The 10,317-nt window shown below is 62.9% G+C and overlaps 4 protein-coding genes across 4 annotated transcripts; all 4 read right to left on the bottom strand.

Moving 5' to 3' along the window:
- Positions 1–303: 303 nt before the first annotated feature.
- LINJ_26_2160 (conserved hypothetical protein) lies at positions 304–1,980 on the bottom strand (the record flags this gene model as incomplete). Its single annotated transcript, XM_001470517.1, has 1 exon — positions 304–1,980. The coding sequence occupies one exon, from the start codon at positions 1,978–1,980 to the stop codon at positions 304–306; it is 1,677 nt and encodes a 558-aa protein (XP_001470554.1).
- Positions 1,981–3,172: 1,192 nt separating this feature from the next.
- LINJ_26_2150 (conserved hypothetical protein) lies at positions 3,173–3,514 on the bottom strand (the record flags this gene model as incomplete). Its single annotated transcript, XM_001470516.1, has 1 exon — positions 3,173–3,514. One exon carries the CDS (start codon positions 3,512–3,514, stop codon positions 3,173–3,175), a length of 342 nt encoding a protein of 113 aa, XP_001470553.1.
- Positions 3,515–4,448: 934 nt separating this feature from the next.
- On the bottom strand, positions 4,449–5,216 carry LINJ_26_2140 (conserved hypothetical protein; the record flags this gene model as incomplete). Its single annotated transcript, XM_001470515.1, has 1 exon — positions 4,449–5,216. The coding sequence occupies one exon, from the start codon at positions 5,214–5,216 to the stop codon at positions 4,449–4,451; it is 768 nt and encodes a 255-aa protein (XP_001470552.1).
- Positions 5,217–5,830: 614 nt separating this feature from the next.
- Positions 5,831–10,189, bottom strand: LINJ_26_2130 (conserved hypothetical protein; the record flags this gene model as incomplete). Its single annotated transcript, XM_003392569.1, has 1 exon — positions 5,831–10,189. One exon carries the CDS (start codon positions 10,187–10,189, stop codon positions 5,831–5,833), a length of 4,359 nt encoding a protein of 1,452 aa, XP_003392617.1.
- Positions 10,190–10,317: the final 128 nt, after the last annotated feature.

Here is a 10,317-nt window from a genome sequence, read left to right as displayed (position 1 = left end):
GGAAGCGACAGCCATGGTCGCGGAAAGGAGGGCAGGCGCTGGCAAAGAAAACGAGGAGGAGGGGAGAGGAGTCAGCGGAGACGAGCATGAACGATGAATATGCGCGCTTGGCTGTGTGCAGATGCTGGTTGGTGCGCTCATATAACCGTACCCGACTGAGTAGGCTGCACGTGTGGTGCGACCGAAACTCTGAGCAATGCAGCCACACACATACACACACTCAGAGAGAGCGCGATACACATGCACCACTCCACCGCTTGCACCTGCATTTTCGTGGGGTCACTGCACAGAGCTCGAGCCTGCTCAACCGTCACTCCGCATGCGCTTCAAGCCCGCCGTGGACACCGCCCTCCGGTCACGACGGGGATCGCCACCGCCGCTGTGCATCTCACGCTCGGCCCGCTCGCGGCGCTGCCGGAGAAACGCCTCCATCCTCCCCCAGACACCCTCGACGAGATGACCGTACCGCTGGAAACCATCCACGGCCAGCTCAAACCCCTCGTCCGACTCGCCTAGCCATAGGCGCTGCTTCTCGCGTAACAGTGCGCGACTATCGCCGGTGGCGGTGATATATGGCGTCGAGGACGTTGTGCGACATAGCGGAAAGATGCGCGGCGATGTTGTGCTGAGCGCCTCGAGTAGGCACGTCTGCGCATCCTGCATCGCCCTAGCCTCTGTCCCATCAGACGGGTCCTTGCGCGGCGGTCGAACGCCCGTCCACAGCAAGTACACAGGCGCCTTTGCAAGGTGCATCGTCTCCAGAACGTGCACGCGGCCTCGGCTCGCCGACGTGGGCGTGGCTGCCGGCACGCCCACGGCCTCCTCCATACACCGCATCAGGATGAACATGCTCGCGCAGTGCGGGGCACCGTGCACCAGCATCAGCGCACCGCCTGTAGCAACATACGTCAGCGCCGTTTTCAGCTGCGGTACGAGGAGGCTGAACCAAGGCAGGATGGGCGCCGCTGCCTGCGCGCAGGTTGACGGCGAAGAGTCGGTCAGCGATGTATCAACGTAATCTGCTCCACCGCGCGCACTCGCGCCCAGCATCACACCACCGCCCGGCACCGAGGCAGACGCCAAGGTCGCCTCTTCCGCTCTCTCCCGCCGTTGTCGCTGGCCATGATCAAGCACAGCGCCGCCGTTAACAAAGTGGAAGCGCGGCGCCGCCGCGGAGTTCGACTTGAACAGCGATGCTGATAGCGGCAAAACGTCAGCTGTGCAGACAGCCGAGGATGCGCGGGGCGCTGCCTGTGCCTGCATTCTTGTCGCGCAACTCTCACCTTCCATAAGTGCGTACGCCGCCGAACGATTCCACGTGCTTGGCGGCTGCGTCACATCGCCGTCAAGCAGCACGAACGACGCGGCGCTGCACGTGCTTTTCTGAAGAAGCAGCGGGTCCACCTCGATGCCGCCGTCTGCGCGCGCCAGCGTTACACCAATACCACGCCATCCTAAGTCCTCCACAAGGTACTTGGACACGCCGCCCGGCGCGCAGCCGAGATCTAAAAACAGCGGCGCAGGCGACACAGGTTTCTCGTCAGCATGACTGCTTTCAGACGAATTCACCTTTGGGGTAGCCCTGAAGAAGGCGCTTGCCGCGTGCTGGGTGATGCGCCGCGCATGCTGTCGATAGCGCTCGGCCAGAACGGTCACGTCCGCATTCACGAAAGCCGTGGTGCCCTCACCTACTTGAGTCCCGCGCTTCACCGCCAGTTCGGATGCGGACCGAGAGGGGCTGGCGACGGTGGCGCCAGCTGCCGACGAGCGCGTCGTGTCTGCCTGCCGTCGCGCATACCACTCATCCAATGCTGACGATCTCCACCCCCGCTCACGCTCCTCCTGCAGCCGACGGAATACCACTGAGTGCTCCAGGAGGTACGAGCGCCACCGCTGCGCTGTCAGGTACAAGGTAGCACTCACGCCTCCCTCCGCTAACGTCGCCGCCGGTGGCGGCGGTAATTCCAGCGACCCGTTCATCGAGACTGCGATGGTGCTGAGCCTCACGTGTAAGTTTGACGAAATCAAGGCACGTCAAGCACCACGTGTGCATGTGTGTGTGTGTGTGTGGCCTATGTACGCGTAGGCGTTTGCATGTTCGGAGCGTGCGTGACAGTGAAGAGGGTATGGTGAAGCAGAAGGGTTGGGGAGTGGTAAAACGAGGCGGGCGATGGCGGTGCCAATCTCTGCAGAGGTGGGCCAGCAAGCAGCTGCGTGCACGAAAGGGGCTGAGAGAGAGCGGCAGTGACCACCCACAGAAGAGAAAGCACAGAAAACGGGCAGGGCTCTGAACGCGCCCAATGGGGCGCCATCATCCGACACGCAAGCTGCCTCGTCCCGTCCTCCTTTCAGAGAGATACTTGTGCTCGATCGGCATCGCAGCCGCCACAACGTATCTTTGCCAGTGTACCGTTGCGCGACTGCTCTAGCCGATCCCGTGATCGCGAGCGCGCGGGTGGGGGGCCGTGATCGGGGAGGTGGAGGCCTCGACGCTGACAGCTACTGGAGCCATCACTGTCCTCCTTCTTTTTTAGTCGTCGAGGCGCATATGCCCTGGTAAATGTGTGTGTGTGTGTGTGTGTGTGTGTGATGGCGTGGCGCATCCTGCACTGAGCCGCAGCTGAGCCCCCTCCCCCATCAGGTACTCCTCGTCCTCCTCCCGTACACCCACGAGCGAGAGAGCGAGCAACGTGGGCACACGGGAGAGCACAGACTCGCGACGCGCACGCTCTGGCTCACCAACCTAAGCGCTCGCCCCCTTCCTCCTGGATGGAGGATGGCAACCAAGTGAGTCCGCACATTCCCGTAAAGCGCACATGCTGTGATCAGAGCTCACTCTCAGCGAAGCCACCATCAGGGCCGATGGACGCACACAACACCAAACAAAAGAGGAATGGAAGCTGCGCAAGTACGCACACGCGCGCGCACAGCCAGGGAGCGTGCTCTCCTTGAACAGGCCGTGACGAGGTGCATGAGAGAGAGAGCCTCACGTTCCGCTCTCGCACTGGGTGGGGGAGGGGGAGCGGGTCCTCTTGCTTTGCGCATGATTCGGGGCACACCGCCGCCTCTTCTCGTAGCGTGGGTGCAAGAAGGGCAGGAGTGGCGTGGGGAAGCGAAGTCACCGTTCGCCCTCGCCTCCCCTCCACCCCTTCTTGGTGGATCTGCGAGGCCGTCAGTTGGCGCCAGGGTTCTTCTTGTTGTGCTCCAGATTGTACACGTACAACTGTTTCAGGACGCGGTCAGTGCACTGGCCAAACGCCACGTTTTCCTTGAAACAGTCTGAGGCCCACTGGTCGCCTGCCGCCCTCTGGCACACCACACCAGCGTCGTACTCCCTCTTGCAGAAGATTTTGGCGATGCCCTCGAGGTAGGCGGACTTCTGCCGCTGGCACACAAAGTTGATGTCATCGTTGATACGGGATCGCAGGCACTGCTCCAAGGCGATGCGCTGCTCCTTGTACTCCTCCACAAACCGGTCGGCCTGCTTGTTGAACTCCTTCGTGTTGCGCGACATGTCCAAACGGCGTACGAGCGCCACGCACTGCGCGTGCGTTTGTGCGTAGGGGGAAGGGGTATGACCTGCCTGTGCGCGTGTGTGCGTGTGCAAGCGGGTCCAAGGCGGCTGTGGGTCCCCTCGTGCGACATGGAGAAAGAAGCCAGATTCAGGTGGCGGTGAGTTTGGATTGGGACGAAGATGTATAGGACAGAGGAGAGGAGCACCGTCGATGTGGCGCGAAGGCGAGCAAGCGCTGCATTGTGGAGCGCCAGAGAGACACGCACGTAAATGGGGGGAGGGGGTCTTAGCGTGAACACATCGCGCACTTGTAAGACAGCGAGCGCACATCGCCGCCCCCACAACCGGACAGGTAGTGCAGATCTTTGTGTGACCCTTTCTTTGTCTTTATCCATGGCACACGTGGATGGAGTTACTCTCTTAAGCGGCACACACACACACACGCACACACACTAGCGCACACGCACAGCACAGGCACGCGCTCTCGCATTCGCATACACCTCTGCGAGCTACGTAGGTCAAGTGACGTAAGCGTAGAAGCAGAGACTGAGAGACCAGGGCAGTCGACTGCAATCATCACGGGCTTCATCCCTTCTGAAGGGAATCACAGCACACAGCATCGCCAAACCGCCACCACCACAACACCACAAACGCACGTGCACACAAAGAACGAGGCAGTGGTACCACAGGAGTGTGAGCCGAGGACACAGAATAAAGATTAGCGAAAAAGGGTAGGCCGGAGTGCGATGGCTAGCAAGCGGTGATGAGGAGAGCGTCTCCAAGGCGCCCCATGGATTCGTGCACGCCTAGCTTTCTCATCCTCGATCCCCCAGCAGCATTTCGCCTCTTGTGGGCTCTCTCCCACTCGCATCTGCCCTACCTGTCGCGGCAGTGTACGGAGTGTCACCTGATCCTGCCCTCCCAGGCTCTTCGACTACTGAGCCGCACCACCGTCATGACGGCACTCCAGGAACATACGCACGCCAGACGTCCCTACCAGGCGCCCCGACAGCACGGCGCGTGCATGCAGCGCACTGCCCTCGTCTGCGAACGAAACAAGAAGCCTGTGATGCTGCTGACCTTGGTAGGGGTCCCACTCGCCGCCATCGGCGTCACTATCGTTGTCAGCATCTTGAATAGGCGACGGCTCGGACGCGGCTGCAGCTGCGGTCGCCGGCAGAGGTTCATCTGGTGTGTCTATGAAGGAAAGAAGTCCAGGAATGCCGCTTAGCGCACGCTCCGCCAAGTTTTTCGAGGCCGGCGGTACCAGGAAGCAGTCGACCAGGCACGCCTCATGGCTGCACTCCGTCGCTGATGTGGGGACGTACTGCACCTTCCAGCGCCGGCCGTACACCTTGCGGTTCTGCAGCTGGCGGAAGAAGAGCTGCGCGGTGGCCTTGCTATCCACCTCAACACACAGTGTTGCGTTGCCGATCTCCTCGATCAGCCGTACGTCCTTTATGTGCTGCTGCTGCGCCGATGAGAAGAAGCGGCGCACAGTGTGATTGTACACCTTCTTGTAGTTTACCGGAAGGTTGTTCAAAATGACAGAGCCGTGGTAGATGACAGGGTCTTTGTGCGACGTCAGCGTCGAGGTGGACTTGGGCTTGCCCGTCACAGTTGCGCCGCGCTTCGCCGCCGCCGCATTCCGCTGCTGCTTCGGAGGCGACGAGCTTTTCGAGAGAGGGGCCGAGGTGGGCATGACAGAAATGAATGTCCGCAGGGAGGTCCTCTACGTTACGTGCAGTCGCATCGACGAGTCGTGAGGAGTGACGGGTTTACGAGTACGTGCATATGCGTGTGCATGTGTGTTTGTGTGTGTGTGTGTGTGCGCGCGCGGCGATGCAGCCGAGATAGTGAGAAAGCAGGAAATCCGAAAAGCGAAGAGGAGAAAGAGGGAGGTGAGACCCCTGCCCATTGCATTCTGGGCTGCTGGTGAGCGCGAGGGCGCATAGTGCGATACAGGCGGTGGGGGAAGGCAAGTCAGCGCATGCGCAATCACTTCTTTTCGCGTGATGGGATACGCGACCTCATTCCTAGATTTGAATACGTGCATCCATGTCTGTCCGTCTGCGAAACACGCAAGCAGACATCTGTGTATGGGTTCATGTGCGCATTCGCCGCGGTGCTTGATAATATCGATGCCCTTGCCGATGCTCCTCCCCGCAGGGGGTCCCCCCTCCCGGCACGCGCGTACAGCGGGCGTACAGAAGAAAAGCAGTGGGAACAGAGCAAATAGTTGAGGGAGGAGCGCGTTGCCTATCCCCATGGGTGCGGGCGTCGGTGCTTGTGTACCCGACGCCGCTATCCGTGAGGCTATGTGCATCGTGGAAGCACCTGATGCAGCGCATGTATCCACTTTGCCATCTCGTAATTCTGGAAGGTGCTGGGGCTCGCGTCCAGCTCCGCGGGAGGCAGTGCACCGGCAGAGGAGCGAGACGACGCTCTGGCGGCAGCCCCCACCGCAGAGAGAGAGGAGCTGCCGTCTCCTGCTGTGCCAGCTGCTCTCTCGCGGCGTTGCGCGTCGCCTGTGCCCAGAGGGTCAGGCGAGGACTGCGACGGCGACGGCGAGCTGTCCGGTCGCTTGAGCCAGTCGAGGTTTCTCACCCGCCCCTCAGGCAGAAGACTCTCGATTCGCTCCAGGACCCGCGCCGCGCTCGCGGCCGTCCAGGGGTGCCGCATCGCCTGCTGCAGCACACGGACGCACCACAGACTTACTGCCACCGGGCAGTTGCGCTGCAGCGCCGACAAGCAGCGAAGCAGCTCATCGCACCGCACCTCCGCGCTCATCGACGGCCCATCATCGTCCTCGTCCGGCTCCTCACAGCTGGTGCCATCACCGCTGATGGCGAAGCCTTGCATGTAAGCAGCCTTATCGTCCGACTCGAGCGGAGTCGACTGACACACTGGCGGTCCCCACATCGGAGACAAAGTAGCAGAATCGGACCCGTCGCTGGATCTGGTGCTGTTTTCGTTATCGCTGCTGCTGCCGATTGCGCTGCTGCTGCTGGTCTCACTCCAGTTCCCGTCCGTGTCAGAAGGAAGGTACGCCATCATCGACAAGCGTGCCAGCGCGGTGGCGATGGTGCCGTTGAGATGATGCGCTGAACGAGAGGAGGAAGGCGAGGGCACTCGGGGTACTGGGCCGTAATCATCATCATCACCTCTACCAGTGGAACCGCCGTGTCGCCCATGTCGAGGCCAGTGCCCATCACCACCTGGCATTCGAAGCGTTCGCGCAGCCGCGCAAGAGGAGGAGACGCCCTCCTTCACGGCAGCCGCGCCGCCGTCCGGCGCGGGGTCGTTCAGCATCATGTTGTCGCCACCACCAGCGCGCTGCTCCGATGTGCCGACCTTGAAGGTGACGCTGCGGCTAGCTGCGTCGTCGGTGAGAGGCAGCGACGCCGTGTTGAGGGTGTCATTGAAGTGCTGCGCCGGCTTTCGCGTCGGGACCGGCACTTCACCACCCACTTTGGGCATGTAAACGTCATAAAATCTGCCTTCACTGGCGTAGATGTGAGTACCACCGCGCACGACCTGCAGCCCGCCGCTGGCAGTCCGGTCGTTGTCGCTGTCGCTTCGTGTGCTGCTGGAGCTACTACTTTGGCTCGAGCTACCAGACGCCGTTCGCGCGTGTCGACCGTGATACTGTGAGTTGCTGCTACGGCCACTGCCTGTGCTAGCGTTGCCATCGGAATCGCCGCGGTCACAGTGCAGGACCGGGCGACCGTCTCCACCTCCACTGACGCTGCCATCCTTGCGCGACAACGCCTGAGGGGTGGGATACATGGGCGGCTGCGAGCTCCCTGCTGCGACGCGCGCGCTTAGCTGAAACCACGGCAGTGCGGCATCGCGCGCTGCGGAAGGCCGTGCCTGCTGCGACTGCGACTGAATGCCTGCTGCACCGCCCCACTCGTCCATCATTCTTGCCGTCCACGGAAGTGCCCAGGCATTCGCCGCTGTCAGCATTGGATCACCCCGCGGGTCACGCAGCGGGGCATAAAGTGTAGGCAGGTAGGCCGGCAGCAGTCGCCCCGCTCCTCTGCCGACGAACTCCGGTGATGGCAGCGGCAACGGCGACGGAGCGCCGCGCGGGGATATGACAGGGACCGCCGCCAGTTGGCCACTCAGCGAGGTGTTGTTGCTGAACGTCGTGCTGTGCCCTCCCCACATTGGCACCATCATCTCATCAGGGCTGATCTTCGAGCGCAACAGCTCCGACTGCTGCTGCGAAACCGCGCCTTGGCCAGCTGTCGACGGCGAGGATCGGGGCGACGCTGCGTTGTAGGCGGCTGCCGCCGCAGCGGCACCGGCGGTGGTGGGCCGAGGGGAGATAACAGAAAGGAGGACAGGGCTGGCACCGACCAAAGACGTCGCCGCAGCAGCGGCAGTGAAGAAGTTGCGCTGAGACGGTGGCATCGCCTGCCTTCCCTTCGCAGCCCCGTCGTGCGCGCCGGCCGCCGTGGCCAGCGACGGGACCAGCTGCTGCTGCGTTACCCATCGCTGAGCGATGAGCTCTGCAAAGTTTTGTGCAAGGTCGACCGCGCACATTGATGTCATCAGCTCGTCGTTTGCGGAGGCCTTGGCGGAGATGGCGGATGCAGCGACAGCCGGTGGTAGCCCAACAGCGGTGCAGCCACCAGGGCTAGAAACGGTGAGAGCGGAAGACTGCGACGCTACCGCGGCGGCGGCAGCGGCGGGCGACGGTGAAGGCGCGTCGGTTCTACGCAGACTCTGCCCCAGAAACGATGGTGTTTCACCGACGCTCATGGCGTCCGCAGCGCTTGCTTCCCGGCTGTTGCGCGCCCCCGCGGTAACCGCTGACGCAGATGTTGCGGCTCCCTGTGTCCCATGCGCCAATGGGCATTCTAGTCGCACGCTGGAGTCGCCACTGGGGTGGTGGTTCTCTGCAGCTGTGGCCACAGCTGCAGTAGCCGCAGCGGTGCTCGTCGTGAGCGGGCGAGTCGACTGCGCAGCAGACGCGTAGAGCAGCGTGTAGTCGTAGTTCTCCCACTCTACCTTCTCCTCCGCGGTCAAGCAGCCGACGCCCATGACACCTGGCGGACGCACCGGCAATAGCGGCAGTGTTGTCGGGCTCACCGGCGCGGGCCCCCCCGCCTTGACACCCTGAAAACCTGCCGCCGAGTTCCTTGATTCGGCCGGCGCGCCGGCTGAACCGCTGCCGGCTGTGCCTTGGCACCAGCCGCCGCCGTTGCTTCGACTGGCCGTTGGCAACGACGGTAAGGAGGCTTGCGGCACCAGGGCCACGCTGAACCACGGGTGCCGCAGCAACTCTGCCGCTGTGCCGCGCTGCTCTGGGCTGCGCTGCAGGCACAGTGATACAAACGCGTGGAAGTAGGAAGACCATGGATAGGTGCGCAACGCCGGCGCTGGCTCGCGCTGTTTCAACCACGTCATCGGCGGCTGGCCATCGGCAAGCTCAAGCGCCATCATACCCAATTCCCAGATATCCGCCGCTGCGCTGACGGCAGGGTAAGGGTCGAGGGTGTTGCGCAGCGTCGTCGTTGGTGACGCGGTCGCCTCTAGCCGTGCCAAGGCCTCGCGCAGCTGCGCCGCGCCCGCCGCCCCCGCATCAGCAGCTGCTGCTATGTGGCTATGAGACAAGCCAGGGTGTTCCCCTGCAACCTGCTCTCCCTCAACCTTGTCCGCCGCAGCTGCACCGCTGGGGTGCGGAGGCCACAGTCGCCGTAGCGCGCGGGCTTCATCGGCAGAGGAACGAATCAGCTCGGGTGCTGGCACGTATTCTGACTCTTGGATGGCAAAAAGATTGGGCGGCAGAGGAGGAGGACTGCGAACCACATCCGGTACATGCACACGCAGCGCCGGCGTAGACGCTGCGACTCTCGTGCGTCGCTGTGTGGCCGCTGCAGCAGCCGACTTGGAGCAAGCGGCTGGACGAAGGCCCTGCCTCTTAGCAGCCGCGGTGGCGGGATCAGCAAGGGCGTCTGATGCATGACGCGCTTTCTCTGAGTGCGATACAGGAGTCTTCGTCGACGTGGCAAGGGGGAGGGGTGACGACAGCGGCGATGGGTGTTGGCGCGGTCGATGCCGCATGAGCACGCAGGTCATGGCAGTGCGCAACGCGGCAGCGACAACTGCGCTAAGGTTTTCTACCAGCAGTACCTGGCGCGACCACTGCAGCGGATCTGGCGCGTACTGGCCAGCTCCGTCGCTGGCGCCATGCAGCGCGGCAGACGAGGACGTCGAAGGGCCCGCGGAACTGCTCCGGCGCCTTTCCCGGTGAGCAGTTGCGGCCGCGGGTGCATTCGTCTCGTCTCTGCCAACACTGTCGAGCTGCGGGTGCGGCACAGCTCCCACTGGACCTCGGGTTAGCACAAGCTGTGCTGCGACATCGGGCGTGCGCTCCAGCACCGTTGCAGCGTCCGGCGACAGTGATACGCCATGGTCGGCACTCGGCTTCTTGTCTGCAAGCGCAGCTTCGTCTACGGCAACTCGAGGAAACCACACAGCCGCTGGAGGCCGCAGCTCCACCCCACGTACGTAGCGCCGCGGGGCTGCGGACGCAAGCCACTCCTCCGGATCCTCTACTGCGGATGGCCACAAGCCGCGCCCTTGGCGGCTTCGACGACTGCAGCGATAGTCGCGATGCCGCGGTATAGCTGCGAAGGAACTGCAAGACGGCATCACACTCATCGGCGACGTCCCCCACAGGCCGTTCTGCAGCTGTGTCTGCGGCTCAGCAGTGCCGGGTTCCACCGCTGAGGCGCGCAGCACAGTAGATGGCAGCGTCAAAACCTCAGCGACGAGGGGTACGAGTGCGC

The sequence above is a fragment of the Leishmania infantum genome, chromosome 26 (genome assembly GCF_000002875.2).
Source record: "Leishmania infantum JPCM5 genome chromosome 26".
NCBI lineage: Eukaryota > Euglenozoa > Kinetoplastea > Trypanosomatida > Trypanosomatidae > Leishmania > Leishmania infantum.
This window is presented reverse-complemented; position numbering and strand designations above follow the sequence as displayed.